This window comes from Sceloporus undulatus, chromosome 2 (genome assembly GCF_019175285.1).
Source record: "Sceloporus undulatus isolate JIND9_A2432 ecotype Alabama chromosome 2, SceUnd_v1.1, whole genome shotgun sequence".
In the NCBI taxonomy this organism is placed as follows: domain Eukaryota; kingdom Metazoa; phylum Chordata; class Lepidosauria; order Squamata; family Phrynosomatidae; genus Sceloporus; species Sceloporus undulatus.
Window position 1 is genome coordinate 197,236,526 of NC_056523.1, and position 25,364 is coordinate 197,261,889.

Sequence of the window (25,364 nt, forward strand, 5' to 3'; positions counted from 1 at the left end):
GTGGGTGCGGAAGGGGGTAGACAAGGGCTCAGCAGCCATTTAGTGATTGGGCTGACTTCCAGTTTACCTCCCATCTAAGACTTTTAAGAAAGAGAGAAGGGAGAGCCTTTTTACTAAACAGCACCATCCAAACTTGCACCTTATTCAATGGCTTCTTGCGAGCCTCTTGGCCACCTGAACAGAAAAAAAGGAGTTTATAGAAAGTTCCCAAGGTCAGCTTTCATCACAAGGCATCATGGACCTGTTCCACCTGCTCTGCCCATTAGCTGTCTGCCTTGCCCTGCTGTTTTTGGTGAAATGAGAAATGAGTTAGAACAGAGAGAAGTTTGTCTTCTCTTGTAACTTTGGTTAACAGCTTCAGGGTACATCTGGTTTATTGCTGAACCTGAATGGTCAAGTTGTGACCATGGCCAAAGTGCTTCTTTCCAGTTCCACTTGGTAACAAGGTCCCATCCTTTGTTTTCATCTGATCTAGGGTCCTCAATTCATACATTTGAGACCAATGTGGCATAGTTGACTGGGTGTTGGACTAGGACTCTGGAGATCAGGGTTCAAATCCCTGTTTGGTCATGGAAACCCATTGGGCAAATCAGACGAAAGCAAGGGCAAATCGCTTCTGAACAAATTCAAGAAAATTCCATGATGGGTTCATCTTAGGGTTGTCATAAATCGATAACAACTTGAAAGCAACACATTTTGGAGGATGGAGTATTGTTATGCTGTCTGTATGGGGCAACTCTTAATGACAATTCATAAGCTTAAGCACATATAGAATATGGTCTTCTGATGGGGAGATTCAGTGTGAGCACTTCAGGACTCCAGCTTCTTCATAGAAACTTCGAGTTGGAAGAGATCATAGCAGTCATCTAGTTCAACCTCCTGCAATGCAAATATACACATCTAAACCACTCAGGAGAGATAGCCACCCAACCTCTGTTTAAAAACCACCAAAATATAGAGTGTCCACTGTTCTCCATGGCAATTCAACTGTCAAATAGATCTTATAGTGCAGAGGTTCTTCCTAATGTTTAGGTGGAATCTCTCTCTCTCTCTCTTTGTAATCTAAATCCATTGGTTAGTGTTCTAGTCTCTGCAGCAGCAGAAAACAAGCTCGCTCCAGCTTCTACATGGCATCCCTTCAGCTATTTAAATATGGCTGTCATATCACTTCTCAGTCTTCTCCAAGCTAAACATACTCAGCTCCCAAAGTCATTCCACACATAGGGCTTAGTTTCCAAATCTTTGATAATCTTTTTCACTGTCTACTAGACAATGTTTATTAGTATCAAGGCTAATTGTTTATTAGTATCAGGGCTAATTGAAATGTACCGTTTTCCAAGATTAATTAAAGATCTTAAACCTTTCATAGACTTTAAGTTGCAGGAGGATTCTGGTGATGGGACCCAGATACTACCAGGGCAATGCACAAAAGATGACAGTTCCAGACAAAGGAGTATTTTTTTCTAATGCCTGTAAGGTAGACTGTGTTGAGAAGGAGTTACTTTCCCAACTTCTGTCCTCCCATGTAGTTCTCTTTTGTCCCATCCAGATGATATTTTTCTATGGAGTGGTAATTAAAGCTTGTCCATTCAAACAGGTATTGCCATGTGTGACTTGCCATTTCTTTTTTCTGGATCAAATATTTCTAGTTTTCCATTATTTCTGTTGAAGGCTTCTCACACACAAGCTGTGCCAGGCAGTAGGACCAGAAACTCATGAGGCAGAGGCTTGGTCTCACCTGCAAAACCCGAGGTTACTGGCTACAGAAACAGAACATTTGCTATACACTTCACTTCTTTGAGATGCAGAAGCCATCTGACCACTAGTAAAACTTTCAGCAATGCCTGACATAATACTGTATCTCTAAAAATGTTACTTAAATGTAACCTTTGAAAGTAACTAGAAATAGTTATTTGTTGTACCAGTAATGTCATGCTTGTTAATTATAATATTTTTGAACAGTAACTTTGAAACGCCCTTGTTACCACAAAAGTTGTTAGTTAGACTTAACTACATTACTTGTTACTTCCATTCTCTAGGGATGATGGTAGTGATTAGCCTTTCTAACAGAATACAGTCAACCCTCTTTATCCACCGATTCTTTATCATGGATTCAAGCACCCACAGTTTCAAAATATTCCAAAAATCTATACATTCCAAAAAGGAACCTTGATTTTGCCATTTATACATGGGAAACCATTTTACTATCCATTGTATTTAATGGGACTTGAGCATCCATGGATTTTGGTATCCACGGGGTGTCCTGGAACCAAGCCCCAGTGGATACCAAGGACCCACTGTATTAATATTGATATATAGACTTTTACAAACAGTTGTTCAAAACAGATACAAAAACAACAGTGTTAGAAGCAATTTGAGCTCCATCACAACTTCTGTGTTGTCTCAGTGTTTTGAAACTGCTCTTGTGCAGACCAGGCCCTAATTTAGGTGCTATAAGATTTCAGTTTCCCAAAAGAAGTTGCTCAGAGCTGCAATTGCCCCCAGTGATCTTAAGGGATCAAGGAAGGCTCATGCTCTCCTGTAGGCATTATGCTTACAGACTATGAGAATGTGTGGCTGTACCTTACCATATGACCCTTGTCTATCCACTGCTGGAATGCTCATTTTCATTGATGAGGAAAACCTGTCAATGCCTCCCTATCCTTCTGCTTTTCAACTTTGAGTAACATGTGATAAGTACCTCCTGCTACAGTTCTGATATTATTATTTCTATTATTTTAGTATTATGCTTTATATAATAATAATAATAATAATAATAATAATAATAATAATAATAATATCAGAACTGTAGCAGGAGGCACTTATCACATGTAGGCAATCACTTGGTACAAGTAGGCATAATTATGCTTCTTGCTCCCTTGCCCCCTCTCCCTGTTCCCAAATAGGCTGTTTTTCTTTTTACAAAACATTTCTTTTATTTTCTTTCTTTATTATTTACTTTTTTTTTACTTTCAGTTAACTAATGGAGTGCTATGATCATCCATTTGCACAAAAATAAAAATAAATACAGACCATAATGTATGCTGGGAGGGGTTTAGGGCAAGGACACAGGAATAAAGAGGATAGCATGCCCAAGGCAGAGGCCAGGAAAGAAGCAGCAGCATCACACCTTTGAAGAGCTGTGTGATAATTACTGTCCCCAACATGGTATGTTTGCATTTCCTACACAAACACTATTGGGGTTTCTTATGTGTCTGTTGTGATAAAGTCCTACGTCATCTTGATTTTGGCTAGCAGCAGACAGCTTCATTTTGAATTGGCCACTGGTAGGGGGCAAACCAAGCACCATCCAAAATTTTCAAATCACTTTCAAGGGCAGCATTATTGCAATCAGCCTGAAAAGCAAACAGAGCAAGGATGAGAGTGGCCAAGTCCACAGGGTTGAAGAAGGAGAAGAGACAAACTGCCAACAGTATTAGCTAAAAGGCATTTTTGGTCAAGGCTGCAAGCTGGCTTTTGAATGAGCATATCAGCTCCAGGACCATGCTTACTGTCAGAAATTCAGTCCTCTGGAGCAACCTCACAACCCCACATCACAAAGATGTCTGCCACCACCATTGCTGTTTTGCTGAGTTTTGTATAATACAAAAGCATGGTGCTTGTTGGCATGAGCTCAATGTGTCTGATGCACACGTGCACAAACACACACATACACTCTGTTGCCCCTTGTCCAGGCTATGGAACTGGGTTTGTGCCACTCCTTAATTCTGATTTATTAACTGTCCAGCTCACAGAGTGCAGTTTGTTATGAGCTGGGAATTAAGAAGCTGCAGCCCCGGCAAGTAGGACAGGACATTCCAACAGATCCCAGCGGGAGCTATAAATCCAGTGTTACAAGTATCTGTGAGAGAAAATACACCCATCCCAAACACACCATCAATCTTGGCTTTATGGGCAACACAGCCTGTCGTGGTAGCACAGGAGCTTACCCTGTGCACTCTGTGCAGATTCCTGAATCTGTCTGTGTATATGGATCACATGTAAATATTGCATGACTGTGACAACACTACTGGATATACACGGGCATGCCTCTCACCCTCCCTCCCTCTTTCTTCCCTCCCTCATGACTCTAGTTCAACATCTGTCTGTTTCTACTGTACATTGTACCCTTCTTTACAGATAGAAATAATTGCAGGAGAAAAGCAATGGATCTTTATAAAAGGTCATTTAGGAATGTGATTTGTTCTTAACATATGCCATATATAGAGAGATTTTATTTTAAGTTTCATTAAGTGAAACTTAATGCCACTGCTCCAACGGAATTCAAACACCCCTATCATTTTATTTTTTTTAATAGGGGGGGGGTTATGAATTCTTTTGGAGCAGTGACACTGGGGAAGTGGTTTGCTTTTCTTCTTGTAATATACTTCTTAATTAAGTCACACATACACACCCCAATAAAGAATCCAGCTGCAAGATGGCCTGGGGCTGCAGAAGTGAGGATAAGGGTGATCTGGAGCCTGCAGCTAGACAGATTATAGAGTCAAAGAACTGTAGCACCTTATCACACTAGACGAATCCCACTCAGAAATGGGATTTGAAAGTAGAAAATATCTGCAAATGCAAGAGGTTTTTCAGATGATGTTTCTTCCAAACAGCAATAATGTGAAAATAAAGCTAATGGAAAGCTAGTGGACAAAAATGACAGTTCTTGAAAGTACAGTTCGTTTTTGTCCATTTTCCATTCTCTTTATTTTTACATTATTGCTGTTTGGTGCAAATACGTCTGAAAAAACTCCCGCATTTGCAGGTTTTTTCTACTTTTAAATCCCGTTTCTGAGCGGGATTCGTCCAGTGTGATAAGGCTCATAGAGTTGGAAGGGACCCTATGGACCATCAAGTTGAACCTCCTGCTCAGTGCAATGTCTCCAGCTAAAGCATTATTTTGTAGACATCCGGAGAAGACCCATTACCTTTCTAGGCAACTGGTTCCATTGCCAGACTGGTCTCACAGTGAAGAGGTTCCTTCTAATGTTCAATCAAAATCCACACTCTCCTGTAATTTAATACCATTAGACCTGGTTCTACCCTCTGGGACAGTATAGAAGAGGCCTGCACACTCCTCTCCGTAACAGTACTTGAGGTATTTAAAGAGCGCAGCCATGTCTTCACCAAGCTGAACACGCCTAGCTCCTTTAACCTCTCCTCATATGCTTTGGTCTCAGTACCTCTCATCATCCTTGTTGACCTTCTCTGGAGCAGTTCCAGCTTGTCTATATCCTTCTTATATGAGGCTCCCAGAACTGAATGTAATACTCCAGATGTGTCCTGACCAGTGCAGAATATAGTGGGACTATTACTTTCCTTGACTTAAAAACTATGAATTTATTAATGCAAACAAGATAAACAAGATGAACATTAGTCAGCAGTATAATACAGCAGCCAGAAAAACCAATGCAGTTCTAGGCTGCATCAATAGGAGTATAGTGTCCTGATCAAGGGAAGTAATAGTGCCACTTTGTTCTGCTTTAGTCAGACTTCATCTGGAATACTGTGCCCAGTTTTGGGCACCACAATTCAAGAAGGATGTTGAGAAGCTGGAGTGCATGCAGAGGAGGGTGAGTAAAATAGTAAAATGCTTGGAAACTATAAAGTCCTATGAGGAGTGACTTAGGGAGCTGGGCATGTTTAGCCTGGGGAAGAGATGGTTAAGAAGTGACATGATAGGAATCTTTAAATATTTAAAAGGTTGTCATATGGAAGTAACAGCAAATTTGTTTTCTGCTGCTGCAGAGACTAGCACATGGAGCAATGAATTTAAAATACAGGAATAGAAATTCCACCCAAATATTAAGAAGAACATCCTGATGGTAAGAGCTGTTCAACAGTGGAAGAACTAACTTGCCCCTATGAGCAACTGCAGGATCAAGATCTACTAGACCTTCTTTTGAGTTTTAATCTCTTGCAGCGTGGTCAAAACACTGATAAATGAGTCAGTGTGGTGTAGTGGTTTGAGCACTGGACTGCGATTCTGGATACCAGGTTCAAATCTCTGTTTGAGCATAACGACCTACTGGGTGACCTTGGACAAGTCACACTTTCTCAGCCTCAGAGGATGGTAATGGCAAACCCTCTGTGAAGCAATTTACCAAGAGAACCTTATGGCAGGGTCGCCAAAATTCAAAAATGACTTGGACGCACACAACAACAAAGTTCAGTGGGGGGGGGGGGGCAAAGGCACATGTGGTTTTTTTCCTGCTGTTGTATAGTAGAAATAACAGAGTGGCTTTTTAAAGAAAGCATCCATCATAGCAAAAACTAAGGAAGAACAAAAAGTCAGGGAGGGGGGAGTGTGTGAGAGAGCTTGGCTTCAGCACCCATAAGTTATTCTCTTGAGTTTTCCATCTATAGGGATGCCATACACCATGCACCCTTACCACCAACTAAATATAGAATTCAGTATAAGCTTTCCATATGGCCTAACAAACATCACTTGGCCAGTTTAGGTCTGGAAAATGCCATTGAGGGGAGAGTATCCTACCATCAGCTCTACTGCTCCAATCCAATTCAGAGTTTTCTATCACTGATTTTAAGTAACTGGGAGACTGATCAGACATCTTCCACTTCTGAAGTAGTGGTTTGGTTCACAACATCAGTTTTAAATAATTTCCAGGATTCCAGGCTATAAGCATTGGTGGCATTTTTAATGCGATAATTCCCAACGTTATTCTTATCTATTTATTCAATTTATATTCTGTCTTTCTCCTGCCATGGGACCTAAGGCAACTTATAATAACTTAAAATAAAAAATTGTGAACATGGTATATTACAATAGTTAAAAACAGTTAAACAATAGTTCTGTGAAAAGCGTATTATTTGTACAGCATATTATTTCTTGCAAATATATAGGTAGAATGAATTGATTTGGAACAGTGCACGAAGGAACAAAACACAAGTAGCTCTGGTTGTGTGATACAAGAAGATTTGTATGTATGTGATGTGTACCTGTACCATCTAGTTAGGTTAAACAAACTCCAAAACAGCATATACAGTTCGCCCTTCCCTTATGTGCAGGATCTGTTCCAGATGCCCCACGTAAAGGAAAAAACGCGGATGCTCAAGCCCCATTGAAATGAATGGGGCTTGTGCCCGTGGTGGCACGGTGGTGGCGTGCAATGAGCTTGCCGCAGGAGCGCACACCATTGTTTCCTTCTGCTGCGCGCCTGCCTCACTTCTGTCGCGGTTTCCATCGTATGTAGTCTGTCTCCTCTTCCTGCTTCCCAGTCTTTTTCCACACATCTTCCAACTCCTCTAGAAGAGGGTTACCAGGTTCTCACCATCCATATATTATTTTATTACAACTGGTCCTACTCAATGGGACATTTTAGTACTGAAGAGCGATCTTTTGTTGCTGACTTCACACAGAACTAGAAATGCAATGCATTTTACAACATTGTCACCTCAAGCATTTCAAGTCATGTCCCAAGTTTCCCATGTACTATGAACCCACCTGACATTTTTAAAAAACCAATCTAGGACAAAAATTGTCCCAACAAATCTATTGTATTTTGCCATTTTTGTCCCACAATGTAATGTGGAAAAATGTCCTGTGCCTGTGTGTGTGTGTGTGTGTGTGTGTCCAGCAAAACCATTGGAACTACTCAGATGAGAAACAACCTTTCCTATTGCTCAAAAGTGGAAGAGCATCAACTACACACCTGCCAGATCCTATCCAGGAAGGACCAAATAGAAAAACAGATGTCACGTGAGGAGAGATGGAAAGACTTAGTGCAGATATCCACAGAATTGAGCAACTGTTGTCCTTCAGGCTTCAGGCCCATTTCTGGATTTTTGTGATTTGCACTAAGTTTTTTTTCCTTCTCATTTGGAAAAACAATGGTATTATTTTTAGGAAACAGAAATTATGGTGTTCACCTAATCAAAACAGAAAGTTATGCCTCCTATAAACACACATTTACAGGCTCTGAGTGTTTGAGTATTTTGAAATAACTTTTATGCTGCATCCCCTAACACTCCTATGGACATGAGACATTTTTATCTCCCAAAACACATTGGAATTCCAGTGATATCAGAAAATACCCCAAACATAACTCAGTGCAAGTCTTTTGTTCATGGAGGTTAAAGATTGTACTTGGCTGGGAGACCACGAGGGAATACCAGGTACTGTAGGCTATATTTCATAGGAAGGCAATGGCAAACTATCTGTAAGAATTCCTTGCCTAAGAAAATCCTGTGAAATTCTTCAGGTCACCATACATGGACAAAGGACTTGAAGGCACATGCTGACCAGTTTCCTCCCAGTCCTGTCAACTGTCTCTCCCACTTTTCTACTACTGTAATGAGCTTTTCTCCCCAATATGCACTATGCGGCAAATGAAGTGTGTTTTGATTGTATATTCCCGCGTGGCAGGAGGTTAGACTGGATGGCCTTCGTGGTCTCTTCCAACTGTCATTCTGGGTGGAGAAATGGGCGAAGACAACCAGGCTGGTTAACTTTTTCAATCTAGCAGTAAATTGTAAAGGAAAAGAAAAAATTCCAGATTCCATCCTTCTCAGTTTAGGAAGACACCCATCACCCCGACAGCCACTAAGGAAGTTAATATTTGACTATTTTGCCAGTTCAAGCTACAGCAAAGGGATACCATCATGAGTTACCGATGTCACATCTGAAGTCCAGATATGCTACAGCATAACTGAGAATAACTTCCCCTGACCCCAAGCATTGACTTCAGTCTTGCTTCTCTAATTTTCTTTTGATAATGTGCTGCTGTGGAAATGGAGGACCTTTCTGCACTATTCTAACTGCATACTTCAACTTATTAATGTAAAAGGAGACTTTCTGAGCTGCAACCGGGGAACCTTTCCCTAAGACGACCGCTGCCGCCTCTTTCCCATCTCTCCTTTTCCAGAACTATGAAAGAAGGGACCATTGGCTGTGGACTGGGCAAGATTGCCCCTCTCCCCCCTCTTAGTTTGGGCAGACAGGAGGCTTGCCAGGCCTGTGGGGGACAGATAAAGAGTTCAGCAAAGTGTTTCGTCTGTTCGGGCAATGGATCTGTTTGTTTGTTCAGCTGCTGCCTCCTGATAAGGGTTTATTTTTCTAGATAAAAGCACCTTTGAGGCTTGGAGATCACAGCCCTTGGGGAACAGACTAGTGAGCCAGTTTGGGGAAGTCATCTCTCTCTCTCTCTCTCTCTCTCACACACACACATACACACACGAGAGAGAGAGAGAGAGAGAGAGAGAGTCACACATAGAAGGGGAAGAGAGAGAGTTGGCAGGCAGACAGTTGACAAAAGCAGGGACAATTGTCTTCCATATTGTGGGTCTAGAAGGGAAGCGGGGTTCAAGATAAATGTAGGTAAAAGAGAACTGCCGCAACTCACAGTTACAAGGGGAAGCTATTCTTGGTCATGATGATGGCGTTGCTTCATACTTGGGAAGGAAAGGCACCCTCACCTGCTCCAAAGGTGTACCATCTCATTTAAGTCCTCTTGGATGTCTCAGTTCTGCAAGTGAACTTTCAGTTCCAATGCTAAGAGTGGCATCAGTGGGATGCCAAGTGAGGTCCAGGCTCTGTTTGACACTTGTCATTCCTCCCTCCCTTGATGCAAGGCTCTTGATTTAGAATATGACATTGTTAAGTGCTCTCTCAAACAAAATCCTTCCTCTAGTTTGCCTTCTGGGATGTGCTTGAGCCTATGTAGGACACTGGAAGGAGAGGAAAAATGAAGTAGTTATTTTGGCAAAGTGTGTTATATGCTAAACTTTTCTTACTCAGAAAGCTGAGCTGCTAAATTCGATAGAATTTTAGGTCTGTATAAGAACTATCATCACCATGTACCCATCACCATGTACCCATCGCCATGTATGGATGCGAGAGTTGGACAGCAAAGAAGGCAGATAAGAGGAAAATCAACGCATTTGAGATGTGGTGCTGGAGAAGAGCGCTCCTCTCAAAACTGCAAATCCCAGTATTATATAAAATGTTGCTATAACATTTAAAGTGGAATCATAGCACTATAACTGTGTAGTGTGAAAGGGTCCTATTATTCAATAGTATTTCTTCCCTTATTCAGAGGAAAGGTTATGGAAAAGACAGGGTAGATACCACAGCCTAATTTAAATTTTCCAAGAAATGTTTCCAATTTCATGTTTGAAATACAGGATTGTACTTTTAGCATCCACAACTTGTTCAAAAAGCCATCAAAATTTCATTCTGGTAATACATCTCTTAGAGAGACCATACAGTTTCATAGCCTCTACTAGAGATTCCTCTGGCAGGCATATTACTTCCAAAACAGACGCACATATGCCAAAGATACTTAACAATAAGGGATTCCTAAGGCTATCTCTGAGTCTTGATTGTGAAAAGCTGTCCTCAAGTGGAAATGTTTCCCTTTATTATTTCCCACTATATTTCACCTGAGCTGCAAATGTGTCTTTCTAACAAGGCTATTGTTATGTCCCAGGGCCTCACAAAGTCTTGCAGACTGGCTTAACCAAAAGCCATTTCTCTGTTATGTCTTCACAGTTCCCACAATTCAAAGGTGGACATCTTTAGCCATGGCTCACCCCCTTTTTACGTGTTTCATATGAAACACAAGTAATGAAAAGTAAAATTGGAGATAGAACTCAGAAATTGATAGATATTAGATGGGGGCACCTGGCTTAATAACAGGACATGTGAAAGGAATCTAGGAGTCCTAGTACCCCACATGTTGAACATGAGTCAACAGTATGATGTGGCAGCTAAAAAGCCAATGCAATTCTAGGGTATATCAATAGAAGTATAGTATCTAGATTGAGGGAAGTAATAGTACCACTCTATTCTGCTCTGGTTAGGCCTCACCTGGAATACTGCATCCAGTTCTGGGCACCACAATTCAAAAAGGATGTTGCTATGCTGGAGCGTGTCCAGAGGAGGGCGACCAATTTGGTGAAGGGTCTGGAAACCATAAAGCCCTATGAGGAGTGACTTAGGGAGCTGGGTATATTTAGGGACTCATTCCCACTTACATTTAAACCAGTTTGCGATTTGCCTTTGCTCTGTGTTGGTAAATCGATTCCTAAAGATCCATCATTCCCACTATGAAAGCGGATCTTTTCATTATCTCCTTGTAATCACTTCTTTTTTGGCATGATTGTCATCCCCACTAATTTGTGCTGCTTCAAAATTCATGTCAATCATCTGTGCGTCATCAGTGATGTAAGCAGCAGCCCAGGAAGCCTGGCCGGGAATATATTTAAATAAATTGATAGAAGATTTAGTTCATTGGTTTTGCAACTACTTGCTTCACTATGAGCTGCTGTTGACTCGCATATGAAATTGCAAGTAGTTGCAAAACAAATGAATCAAATCTATCAATTTTTAAAAAAATAATAATCATGTGCCCATAAGTCACACCACAAGCACAAAGGCAGCGCTGGGGGGGGGGGATGGTGGATCTACCAAAAAATGAGGAGGGATGGTAAACACCCCTCTGCCATTAGTCCCTCCCCTCCAGAATGATGCGATTCAGATCCGTTGTTCCCACTTGTTGCACATGCTTCGGAATTTATTCTTTTCAAAAGAACCACTAGGAAACTAGTGTCTGGAAAAACTGTGTGGGGGGGGTTGTTTTTTTGTTGTTGTTGTCGTTCTGGCCTTTGCTTTGCTTTAGCGTAACAGAAATCGGAACTGATTTCAAATGGGAACAACGGTCATATAATCCAATCAGAAATTTTGTTTTCTGTACTCCAGAGAATGGGGTCCCCAAGCAATAGTTTCAAACCACAGGAAAAGAGATTCTACCTCAACATTAGGAAGAACTTCCTGACAGTAAGAGCTATTTGACAGTGGAACACTGGAAAGTGATGGGGTCTCCTTCTTTGGAGGTTTTTCAACAGAGACTGGATGGCCATCTGTCAGGGGTGCTTTGATTGTGTATTCCAGCATGGTGGGGGGGGTGGACTGGATGGCCTTTGAGCTCCCTTCCAACTCTGTGATTAATGCCCAGTTCTTGCAAGGATGCCTTTGCACAATAAAAGAGAAGGTTTGCCTTAAAATAATATGAAATCCATAGAATGCACTGGGCGTGAAATACCTCTTGGCTACTACCTCCAGCCTCTCTCATTACGAGGCACAAATTCAGCATGAACTCCAGTCCATAAAAGTGTGCACATGTGTCATTCTGCCGTATAGGTGTAAAAATATAGTAGATTTTTGTTGCTATTATTATCGTTCTGGTAGAAAGAGTTAGGAATATTCAAACATATCCTGGAGTGTTCAATGTTGAAATTTTATATGTTTACCCAAACAGCCCCAGATAAATAGGCAGGTTCTGGTGTAAAGTACTTTTCATGATAATAACTTCTAACACCGGGAGGCCAACGGGAAATATCATATTGATAATAGCATGTTTATCTTTTGTAATCTGAAAAGTATAGTTACTGACCATCATTTGACTGCAGGAGCGGTTTCAGTAGACTCAAACCTTTCATCTGCCTGAAGGTGCATTTCTTCTCTTTTGTGCAACTTGAGTGCTTTCTCTGATTGAATATTGTGTGGATAATGTGGTAGAATGAAACTGGAGAAGGCAAAAAGCCGACATTTGAGAAGGAACTATCAGCACACCCTAAAGCTTCTGTAGTGTATGGGAGAGATAATACTAGGGGTATGTTGTCTTTATGCACATCATCCATGAGTTTAGGAGCAATTCAGGTGTGTTGCTGTGAAACTTTGCAGCTTTGAAAAGTCCTGGTTCCTTGAGTCTACTGTCTCCATTCATCTTCACATTTAGTTAATTACTGAATGGTTTCCAGTCTTCTTTTGGGGGCAAGATGTTATGGATGGCCATTTCTAATGGGTACTTTTCTGGACCCATTTTAATCTGGTTTGAGGCAGGATGTAGGGCTAAAATGGCTTCAATTACACTAATATTGGGAGATAGACTAGGGAACATATCGCTGATAATTCTCATAGATCTTTCAACAGACCTTGATATCAACAACTGTGTTTTTCTCTTGAGCCTCATGTTCAGATTGGATAGCACTGCTTGGAAGTGGTTCTGGTCCTGCAAGAATCAGAAAATTATTCTAGGTGACAACTTCACAGCACAGTGGAATTGTTGCAAGGTTCCATCTCCCATGCCTTTTATAATTTATGTGAGACTGTTGGAAGCTGTTGCACAGGGTCTGTAGTTAGGTGTCATCAAATACACCTAGCATCTTTTCCTCAGTAGTAGTAGACTTTTTGGAGTCAATAATGGACTGAATGAAGACCAAACACAGATGTTCAGTCCAGATTAAACAGCAACAAAAATTAATTTTAAAGATGGCCAATTGGCAAGATTAAATGATACTTTGTCCTAGATGAGATTGCATCCACTAAAAGGCCAAGCTTGTAGTTGTAGTTTGGACTTGGGTTTGCTGCTAGATAGTTACGTGGCAAATATGGCTAGGAGTGATTCAGTCCCACAGTTTTGTTTGGTGCCATCTGAGAAATTAAGGAGCTAGCTGCTATCAGACTCTCATTAACTCTGTTTCACCTGTTGATAGCATTACTGTAATACACTTTATGGATTTTCAGAGTGCGTTTTAAGAGTCTCTTGAAGCAAGTTGGCTATTAAAAATTGTTTCTGGACTCACTTTAAAGTGTTGTGACCTTTAAAGCCTTAAATAGTCAAATGTCTAAAGGACACCTAGAAAGTACGGGGCTCAACAGAATGCCCTGAAAGGGCGGGCTGGCGGTGCCTGTTTTTGCTCCTGAGGGAGGCCGCAGCAGCCAAACCTCATGGCTTTCCTCCATACCAAAAAGAACCCGCTAAAAGCAGGTTCTTTTTGGTGCGCATAGAGGATGCCATGAGTGCGCCATTGGTGCATTGTCATGTGTCAATGACACAAGTGCAGCACTGCATTGTGTGGATGCTGAGCTGCACTTGCATCATAATTGCATGTGGACAGAAGGCCGCCATGATGGCAACACCATTACGTACTAGGGTTCGGGAGCGTGCGGTCGCTCTGCTCTCCCAAACCCTAGTTTTGGCCGCAGTCTGTATCAGGCCTATATGTATCTTTCTTCTCCATTTTTAAGATAATCTGAGAAAGTGATATTGAGAGTTACACTATCTCTGAAGGTTGACCAGATCAAGAACCTTCTCTATGATGGCATGAAATTTCCTATCAACAGTGGCTTACATTACCATGAAAATATATTTAGGAAACCGATTACAAAGATTCTTTTCAGAAGGGCTTTCCCATCCAGAAATGCTTTGCAGCTGGAAAACTGACTGTACTGCAAATAGGTTAGAGCAGTAATTTTTGTTTGCTGCTATTTGTTGATATCAGTTTTAGATTATTTTAGAAATTTAGATTATGTGTGGTTAAATGATTTTGTTTTTGTAAATCACATCAAGAGCTATGCTGGGAAGTAGAATAAAAAAAGTTCTCTAGTAAATTTTAAAAGTACATACTCTAGTTTCTGTTTTTTCTCCTGCCAGAAATAGATCCCATAAGTCTTAATTTCTAGCCTTGCCCTCCCCCCAACTTTAATAACCAGATATTTGCACAGTCACTTTGGACCTTGTTGCATCATTTACACAGTCCATGCACATTTATCTCTCATTTTGTTTTATATAGCCTAAATTCTTGTCTTTGCTCAAAACAGAGCTTTTGTCCTGTGCCATGCTCCCAAAACTATAAAGCACTGCACTGCAAGAAAGCACATCTATCCATATATTTAAATCAGGTGGGGCCATTTTCTGTCCTTCAGACCTCTGGGATTTTCACCCACTGCCAAAAATGGCAATTTAAAAGAAAAAAACACCGAAGTGGCCATGGCTGGAAGTCCACTCTTTGACAAGCTGGTATTTTTTCATGTGTAGCAAACACCTGAAATTGATTCAAAAGGTGAATTACCACTCCTACAAGCATCCAGATAATAGGGTGGCAATGGAAGGGCCTATGCAAATAGTTTGGGGGGGTTGCATTTTTACCACCCTTTGTTTAACAGTTAATGAGAATGGGATGATGACAGCAGTGATCTCAAGCCCTTTCAGGCTATGTAGTTCCAGCACTTTGGTTCCAGTTTATCTAATCTGGTTCCATCTTGTGGAATCCTGGGATTTGCAATTTAGGCAGGGGCATTTAGATTTCTCAGTCAGAGAGTTCTAGTGCCTCCCTAGGCTAAAGCTTCTAGGATTCCATAGGATGTAGTCATCGCAGATAAAGTAGGATCATACTATTATCATAGAATCATAGAGTTGGAATAGACCTCAAGGACTATCCAGTCCAACCCCCTGCCATGCAGGAACTCTCAATCAAAGCACCCCCGACAGATGGCCATCCAGCCTCTGTTTAAAGACCTCCAAAGAAGGAGAATCCATTTTCTGAGGGAGTGTGTTGAACTATTGAACAGCTCTTACTGTCAGAAAGTTCCTCTTAATGTTTAGGTAGAATCGCTTTTCCTGTAGCTTGCATCCATTGTTTCCTGTCCTGTTATCTGGAGTAGCAGAAGACAAGCTTGCTCCATCCTCAATATGACACCCTTCAGAGATTTAAATAGTATTGTGATAGTATAGTTTGAAAAGGCCCCTTCCTTCCTGCCCCTGTAATAAACATTTCCCATTTGTTGTATTGGGAAGTGTGTCTGTCTCTGAAAATTGTAGCAGTAGGCAAAATGGTGCTTGTGCCGTGTTTTACATGATCACATACAAAGACCATCCAATCTGTTTTCTCAAGGCAAGAAATCCTATTAAAGTACACAAAAAATTAACCATATATACTCAACTATAAGTCAATCTTATGTATAAGTCGGGATAGATTTGGATGCCAAAATTGTGGATTTTGACCTGTGGATAAACTGAGGGTTAAACTTAGTTGCATGTAACAAAGGATCTAAAGGACAAAGCAAAGGAAAATGATGCCAAATAACTTACAAAATTCCAGCAAGCATAACTGTTTGTGCTCACGTTAAAGGCTGGATGAGAGAGACAGGAGGGGGGACACTGCTTTCAGGACAGATTACACTCTTGTCTTTCACTAGGGGATGGTTCTTTTTAAAATAAGAGTTGAAGTACAGTACTTACAGTGACCCATGGATAAGTTGAATCAGGGTTTTTGGTTCAATTATTTGTAGACTTATACATGAGTATATACAGTATTTCTTATATGGAGATGAAACCCTGCGTCAGAAATTACATTGCATAAAGCTGACCAGATGCAGCAGCAATATCTGAAGTGTGTGTTTTCCGGTTCTTCCTCCACTTCTTTGCTGTGCTGCTGGAACAGTTTCCTTAAAGTAAAAAGAAAAACAAAATCATGATTTATTAATTCTGAACCAAGCCTCCAGTGCCTCTCTCCTTCTTGGTGTTTAAGAATTTATCTTCTATCTGTCCCTGGGCTAAGCAAAGCCAGACTCCTCTGTCCGTTCGTCAGTTGCCTGCTGCCGGCATTGTGGGAGCGCGCCTAGCCGCCAGCACTAAAATGGCTGCCAAGTTTTAAAATGGCTGCCAGCAGTCGCAAGGCCGAAAGGGAACAGTGTGCCTCAGCCAACTTTGAAAGGGAAGGGATAGCGGGGAGGAGAACCAACTCTTGAAATATTTCCTTAGTGCTTCCCCAGCTGTTGCCGAGCATGAGGCACATTTCCTGGCTTCTTTTTTGCTTTGCTTTGGCGCTGATAGAGGTAAACTTGCCATGTTGTTGACATAGGTAACCTGAGTTCTGCAGCTGGCCTCCCTTCACCAAGTCTGGACAGGAAAGGGATGGGCTGTTTAACTCTTTGGTGGTCTTAGGCCTCAGTCTGTCCAATGCGGGCAGGTGGTCATTCTTATGCTACAGGTCTGAAGGGCTGAAAAAATTATGACAGCAAAGCTATTAGAAGTTGGATAAACCTTATCTCTTGTCGTTTATCACCGCAAATACCTTTTTCTGCCATTGAGTGATTGTCAATAATCCAAAGTCAATTTTTCATTCAGGGAACCAAGGATCTTCTGGGTTATGTTGTCACCACGCTATATGGACACTGGCAAGGCGCCATGCCAGCCTGAGTGAAAATCATAACATGTTTCTAACCCTCATGAGTTACAGAGGAAAGGCATTTGCTACAAACCAAGGAATATTTTTCTAGTCTGTAGAGGACAGAAAAATTGATTGGGAACCTGAGCTGTGGAAGGAAATGAGCCTTTAAACTTACTAGATAGCCTTGAGCATAGCATTCCTTCACTGAATATGTAAAAAGGAGTACAGTGGACCCTTGTTATATGCTGGGGTTTGGTTCCAAGATCCCCCGTGGATAACAAAATCCGTGGATGCTCAAGTCCCATTAAATATAATGACACAGCAAAATGGTGTCCCATATAAAAAATGGAAAATCAAGGTTTGATATTTGAAATTTATACTTTTTTGAACATTTTCAAACTGTAGATGCTTGAATCCATGTATTAAAAATCTGTGTATAAGAAGGGTTGACTGTATTTTGGCATGTTCTGCTTCACATCAGATCTAACGATACAAAAAGTTCCATTTGCAGAAATTTCTCTTTCTCAAAGCAGGTGTAATAGGCTCAGAATCCCTATATCAGTGGTTCTCAAACTCTCCTCCTTTGGACATTTTGACTTCAGCTCCCAGGGTTCCTGATTGTTAACCAAATGGGGCTTCTGGGAGTTCAAGTCCAAAACACTTGGAGAACCAAAGTCTGGAAATCACTGCCCTATACTGTATTAGATCTTGAAATGTTTGCTAGCATAGGAAAAGGTAGGGTAAAATGCAAAGCATCCTTAGATAATATGGATCAAATCCTTATTCAAGCATGAGAGATACAGAAGCAGAAATAAGCTTTTTGCAATTACTACTATAAAGAAAGGTGGTTTATGGCATCTTAAAGAGCACTTAGTTAAAATTGTGCATTTCTCAGCATTTTGACCCCCTGGTCTCATGTATCTAGAGAGTTTATCACATTAAAAAATAAACTGTCTTACCCCTGCCGTTTTGAATTCTTTGCAAATTGGCCAGCTGAGCACGGATTTTAGCTGGGTTTTAGGCAGGATGTAGCCGGTGGGTGGCATCGGCAGCATTTTGCATGCAATAATAACTGGCTGCATCCTGTAATAGAATTCAAAACAGCAGGGGTAAAACGGTTTATTTTTTAATGCAATAAACTCCTAGGTTTCTTCCATGCCGTCTCTTACTGCTTTGAGTCATATCTGTGGGGGAAAACCCTCTATAATCTCCTTGTGGATGTGTATCTAGCAGTAGTACTTAGCAATTCATAGAAGTCATTTGCAAGCTCAAAGCATTTCATATGATTCATCTTGCTATAATCCTTAAAGAAGTTTGATAAGGTAAATCAGATAATAACCAAATGGAGTGCTGAGTCAGAGAAGATGGGTTGCCTAATGAGTTAATGGTAGAAGAGGTTTTGAATTAGGCAGCAGTGCCATGCTTTCTCTTAATCACTAGCTTACCTAATTGGATAAAAGCCATCAAGATATAGGCTTGCTTCTTTCTTTCTTTCTTTCTTTCTTTCTTTCTTTCTTTCTTTCCAGGAACACTTTAGAGTTTGGCATTTTATGTACTATCCATGCCAGCAAATAGCTGAGGATGAACACTGTCTGTTCAAGGCTAAAGAGGCATTAGCTGGTAAATGAAACTTTCAGGGAGAGCCATTGTTAAGCAGTAAAGGGAGGCCATGTGTGTGTCCCAGAGAGTAATTCCTAGAAAAATATATGGGGGTCTAAATACCCTAAAGGCACCAGATCCATGTGATCTTCAAAGCTAAGAAGGGTCAGCCCTGGTTATTACTTGGATGGGAAAGCACCAACGAATACCAGGTACTGTAGACTATATTTCAGAAGAATGACCTGGCAAAATCACTTCTATTCCATGCCTAAGAAAATCCTATGATATTCATGGGCTTTTCAGCCTTTTGGCTAAGATCTAGTGTAGAAATTCATGGGGTTGCCATAAATGGACAAGCAACTTGAACGCATATGCACACACACAAACCTGGGGAAGGAGATTTTGTAGTGATGGAATACGAAGGTAAGGAATTAGCTATCTGACATAAACCTGCCAGAGCCTGTGTCTGATTATACTGATCAGATGTGTAAAAGAGACATGTTTACCGATCCATATTCTAAGGCTTTGGGTGAAAGAAATGTTAGGGTGATGAACAGCATTTATAGTATAGCCTTCCCATTGGCCATGAAAAGTAGTGGAAGAAAGTGGCTATGCAGCAAGTGCCCACGATTAACAACCTTCTTCTGTTCTTGCTCCAGCAATCCTTTGATGCCAATTTTTGCTTCTGTGTTTCAGAATCCGGACAATCAGACAATTCAAACCAGCAAGGAGATGCGGACATCAAACCACTGCCCAATGGTGAGTGAATTCCTCCAGGATCAGATTCCCTGGTTGGCTTCCCTTTATTTTGTTTTCCCACTGAAGCCCTTTACTTTCCCACCTCTCCTCTTATGCCCATTTCCAGGAGCAGGTTGTATTAACTGAGAATCAGAGGCTATCATAACCTGGTTTGGAATTACTCATGCCAAACTGGAGCAATACACTGTATACACTCAACTATAAATCTACCTCATGTATAAGCTGAGGGCAGGTTTGGGGGCCAAAATTATGGATTTGATATGACCTGTGCACGTCGAGATAAAATTCAGGGCATGTAACAAAGAATCTAAAGAATGAAGCAAAGGAAAACGATGCCAAAGAATTCACAAAATTCCAGCAGGAATAACTGCTTGTGCTCACACTAAAGGCTGGATGAATGAGAGAGTAGAGGGGAGGCAGTGCTTCCAGGATAGATTACATTCTTGCGTTTCACCAGGGGATGATTGCTTTTTTAAAATAAGAGTTAAAGCACAATACGTCATTGAACTGTGGATACATTGACTGAGGGGGTTTGGTTCAATTTTTTGACTAAACTTTCTGGACTTATACATGAGTATATACAGTATGTAAGCAGCAAGAGGGTAGGATTAAGTGATCTAAGAAAGGTCCAGTTCTGAGACCAAGAGTTTTGGCCTGAGATAAAGAGGGCGAGGTGGCACTAGCGTGGTAGCGACATCACCCACTATGGTAACTCATGATGCCACACATACCCCATGGACCTTCTCCCACACCATACCACACAGAATCCTTAGTAATGTTTTTTGTACTAACATTACTCATAAATCATAATTCCTGTACTGTATATCATTGGATATAATAGCAATATCTGTGAAATAAACAGCTAGCAAAAATAAAATTACACCTTTAAATTACAATATCATATGCACATCCTAAATGTACTTGCATGTACATTGTTTCATGTGGTTAAAGTTAAAAATTGGTAAGATGTGATGTTTTAAAAGAAATTTTAAAAAGAATAAATTTTTGAAAAATTCTAATTTTAAATGTTAAAATTTTAATTTTTAAAATTAAAAACCTGGGGCCTCTCCTTTCTCCCCCCACTGAGCCTTGCCCCACCCACACCATCCCTTCCACTGAGCTCCAAAGAAATGCATGCAAATGCCAGGGTCCATTTTGTACCAAATGGCAAATGCTTGGGGAGCAATGGTATCATCTCCCCTTAGGGTGCCACCTGGTATAGTCCACATTCCCTGTACCCTTGTAGTGACATCCCTAGAGGAGGGAAGCCAGAGCTGTGGGTAGATGGGAACCTACAAAAGGGCTAGAAGGGAAATTGCAGACTAAAGTTACTTTCTGTCCAATCATACTTACAGTAAGTTACATTTACTGTATGTGCTAGCTGCTGCCACCTGTCTGCATTCTACTCTGTCTCATGACCAAGACGGTATGTCCTCTTCTTTTCTCTGCAGGGCATTTGACTTTTCAAGACTGTTTTGTGACATCAGGTGTCTGGAACGTTACAGAGCTGGTGAGAGTATCACAGAGTAAGTTAATGAAATGCTGTTTGGTTCCTGTGGTGATCAGGATGGAGGGGCATATGTGGCCACTGCAAACTTCTTCAGGTGTAACATCTGTTAAGCGCACAAGATAGTGATATCTCTGACTGTGGCTGTGATCACTTTTGAACAGCTAATTGCTAATGTGAAATCCATAGAAGCCTTCTCTAGTGAAGCAAAATCTTCACTAGGGTTGGATTTCCTTCACATTCAGATTCCTTTTAAGGCAGTTTGTATGCAGTTCTATTTCTTCTACCACTTTAGTAGCTACCAGCAGTGTTATGGGCTTCTATCTGCTATCTACTTCCTGCAATTACAAAAACTACACCTGAAAGAGTACAACTCTACAGTGAACATGACAGTGGTGGCTGGTGGCTTCCATGTTCAAAGGTCAGTGAATCTACTGTGGGGTTTAGGGTGAATATTGAAGAAACTATCCAGGCTGCTGAACCTGTTGAAAAGTTCATACTGAAGTCCATGATTCACCACGCAACTGATATGGAAGCCATCAGCCACCACTGGAACATGGGATAAAAATGTTGGTTTTCTTCCCATTTTATCACTTTATGTCTGAAAAAGTTGGCATTGCCACAAAATAAATTTGTTTCACTTGCTGTTTTCGTATTCTATGGATACTAAAGTATTTCCTGACAAAAATGATTCCTGAATTTCAGACATGCTGAATCAGTTTGCGTGGCAACTATAGTATATTAGTGTTTTGTACACATAGCATTTAGTCCAAATAGACAGGAATGTCAGGCAGCAAATGTCAATTGTTTCATTTATTATTATTTTTTCACCATAATGAGTGACCAGAATGCATTTTCTTACCTATTTGATACTTGTTTATATACTGCTCAAGTGACAAATTCCTTTGGCAGTGTACAATGCAAAACAATAAAATGTACAAATCTGTACATTTGATGCTTGGAATAGGAGAGGGAAAGGTTAGAATGTTTGGGATCATTTGGTTTGGAAAAAGGCAAGTAAAGGAGGACAATGATACAAGTGTATAACATTATTCATGATGCAGAGGTGGTTGAACAGAGAGAAGTTTCTCTTCTGTAGTCATAATTCTAGACTCTGTCTTCCACTGGTGGGAGACACAGAGCAGATTAAAATAAGTGCTATTCCATACAATGCACAGTTAAACTGTAGAATTGCTACCAGAGCATGTAATGGTGGCTACCAAGTTGCAAGGCACTAAAGGGCAATTGGATAAATTAATGGAACATGGGAAACTATCAATAGCTATATATAACTAGCATCAGGGCAGTGGACCTTCCAGTACTAGTTGATGGGCAACATGGGTGTACTGGAGCTGTTTTATTCATTTCCAGGATCTGGTTTATGACTGTGAGAATAGAACATTGGAATAGATCGTTTTTGGGTCTGATTCAGCATGACTGTTCTCATTTTCCTGTGTTCATATCCTGGCCCATCTCTGCAAGTGGACCAGCAGAAGAAGCCCACAAAGAACAACAACTGCTAGAAATCAATGGCGTTAGTGCACAATCACTAACACAAGCCTCTGTGTGTTCCTTCTCCTTTTTTGGCATTACTATTGCTAAAGAAACTAATAGGTTGAAGTTTTAGAGGAATCTGGATACCTCTTGCATTTCCATTGTCTTTTAAATCCCCTTTGTGACCATATGTCTCCAGCTCTGTAAGCACTAGGCCTTACAAAGGGTATGAAGAACTGACTGTTTGGGCTACAAGCTTAGAACTCTTAGAGCTATAAGCATCTTGGGTCAAGTTGTGATAGGTGACTCTGGGTATTGTCAAAATTAATATGAGCATTTCATTTAATGTGAGTTGTTATCATTTTAGGCTCTTTTCGTTGGCTACATCTGTGTTCATGCTTGAAGATTTTTGTACTAAATGGAAAGTTTGTTTAGGATTAGAAAGTAGGCTTTAGTGTAATCTCCTTGAGAACTGCAAAGACAGCCGATACTTGGTTTCCAAGTCACATATATTAAGGGTTGGTTTATGTCGCATGGTAGAGTATCTACTCAGTAGTACTCCCTTCTGTCAATATAATTGCCAAAGCCTACTTATACTTTTATCTTCCTTCCTTTCCTATACATCATTATACCTATAGCCAAAGCCTTTTCATTTGGATATTTCCTACATTCTGTAACTGAAACTGCTGCTGTTGTGTATTTCTGCCAACCCACTGGCTTACACCTGCTCTTTCCCAAGGCAAAGGGAGAGAAATGTAATGCATGTTGTTGGGTTCCTTGCACCATAGAGAAGGAGCATAGAGCTGGGTTTAGGTCAAGAGCTGGAGGTGACAACGAATTTGTACCTTAGTCCCTAGGATGGCATATCCTTGGGTCAACAACATCTGGCCTCTAGATTCACCCAAGAATCAAGGAAGCTGCTGTCTACTCAGATTTGTTGGCATCACCCTTGACTCAGATTTGTTGGCATGGCCCTTGTGTCCCTTCAACAAAATTAAGTCGAGTACTGTAAGAGAGCAAAAGAAGCTCCCCATGCAGTTTATAGAGCACACGGTAGGAATGTGCTCATAACTCCAGGGACGGGGAAGAAGTCACCATCCCCCAGATATTGTTGGCCTTCAATTCCCATCATCTTTATGCAGCCAGTGGTAAGTGTTGATAGGAGCCACATGCCTACAACATCTGGAGGACCACTTGTTCCTTATCCATGTCATTAAGCCAGTAATATTTCTAACTGGTCTTAGGTCCTGTGTGGATGGGAAAATGGGACAGAAATTAAATAAATAAAATTATTGCTGCACCAAACCAACCTCCCTTCCCCTTTCCCATCCTGTATTCAGGAATCTGGAAACTGCTCAGTAAGGGATACTGTTTGCATCAAATTTGAACTGTGGTCTCTCATTCCTCAGCTCCTGTTGCCACAGCGTCTGGTCCAAATTTCTCTCTGGCCGACCTGGAGAGTCCCAGTTACTACAACATCAATCAAGTGACTCTTGGCAGACGGTCAATAACATCTCCACCTTCAAGCAGGTAAGTCTTTTATATCTTCTGCATCTGAGGAATCACAGAGAAGGCTCTGTCCTGTTGAGGTATCTTAACTTGGAAGGTACCTTTTACAGTAAGGCCTTCCAGAAGATGAAGACCTTCTGTATCTAGTGCTTTCTCTCACCACTCACTATTGTTTATGTGATCTGTTTCCATTGCAGCTCCACCAAGCGGCCCAAGTCGATAGATGATAGTGAGATGGAAAGCCCTGTAGATGATGTGTTCTACCCTGGGACGGGGCGGTCCCCAGCAGCTGGCAGCAGCCAGTCCAGTGGCTGGCCCAATGATGTGGATGCAGGTAGGAGGCACCAGCTTTTCCTCACCAGCTCAGGTGAGGTGGGAAACAAAAGCAGGAAGATTGACTTCTGCCTGTCGTGTATCATATCCATGGGGGGGTGGGCTGCACAAATTTCCTTCACAGAAGCACTTTATCTATTTTAACTTCTTATTCCTTCACTTTGGTGGTCACCTTTCTCCCTTGGTTGGTGCTGTGGGTGGGGCAGAAAGGGCTATAGACACATTCTGATTCTCTTGACACATTCCTCTTGAATTATTCTAGACTGCAGCAATTTTTGTTCCTGTTTCCCAGAGTTTTTCACTGCATTACCTTGCTAGATTCTGAAGAAGGTACAGGGAAAGTGGTAGCTATGTTAAAGTTTCCAAGACTGTGAACAGCTACCTGCCTAAATGGATTCTAGAGATGGAAAGGAGCACTTCTAGAAATCTGTCCGGACATGGAAAGCTATGATTGAGGGGGTGTACAGACCGGCCATTAAAGTTCGCCTGGGAGTGGTGTTGGGGTGGGGTGTCCACACGACGTACGGCCTGACTCTGCCCCCAGGCCAGTGTGATACCACGACGCTCTTCTGGTGCTGCATCTACATGATACAGCTGCAAAGGAGCACCCAAAAGCTGGAGTGCTGGCAGCTATGGTGCCCTTTCTGGGCGCAAAAAGGAGCCACTTTTTTGCGGCTCCTTTTTGTGCCACGGAAAGGTGAGATCAGAGCTGCAGCGTGTAGTTGCCACAAGCCCTATCCAACACCAGAAGGGGGAGTCTGTACAGCCTCTTAGTTGCTTAGGATAGTCATAGGGCAGAGTTCTTAAAGGGACAAATCCATCATTGCTGGAGCAGATGGAGACTTAGGTTTGAAAGAAAAGATAAAACAGATGAGGAAGGAATAGGTTGACTTATTGTCAAGGGGTGGGGACAGTGGGCAAATTGAAGAGCTGCAGTGAGGCCAAGAACTCCAGAGCATGGACGGAGGGAAGGACATTTAGGATACTGTGTTCTATAGTATCCCTGTGTATAGCCATAAAAGAGTAAAGAGGTAGACTGCAAACACTGAGTACAGAGTCCTACATATTAATATGGTGCTTTCACAGAAATAAAGAAAAATAACATATACCGGTATTTCTCATATTCATCTATATCTATATCTTTTCATCCTGAAAGCAGTTTGCAAGATAGAACTAACAAAAA

The 25,364-nt window shown here is 41.3% G+C and overlaps 1 protein-coding gene across 10 annotated transcripts in view; it reads left to right on the plus strand.

Annotated features, from left to right (window-relative positions):
* Positions 1–25,364, plus strand: part of NFIX (nuclear factor I X) — a 321,990-nt gene that overhangs the window by 251,182 nt on the left and 45,444 nt on the right. For all 10 annotated transcript variants that reach the window (XM_042448603.1, XM_042448604.1, XM_042448605.1 and 7 more), the window contains 4 exons: positions 19,276–19,338; positions 20,790–20,864; positions 23,749–23,869; positions 24,046–24,182. In XM_042448603.1, the coding sequence (XP_042304537.1) occupies positions 19,276–19,338; positions 20,790–20,864; positions 23,749–23,869; positions 24,046–24,182 (396 nt within the window). The remainder of the gene's footprint in view (positions 1–19,275; positions 19,339–20,789; positions 20,865–23,748; positions 23,870–24,045; positions 24,183–25,364) is intronic.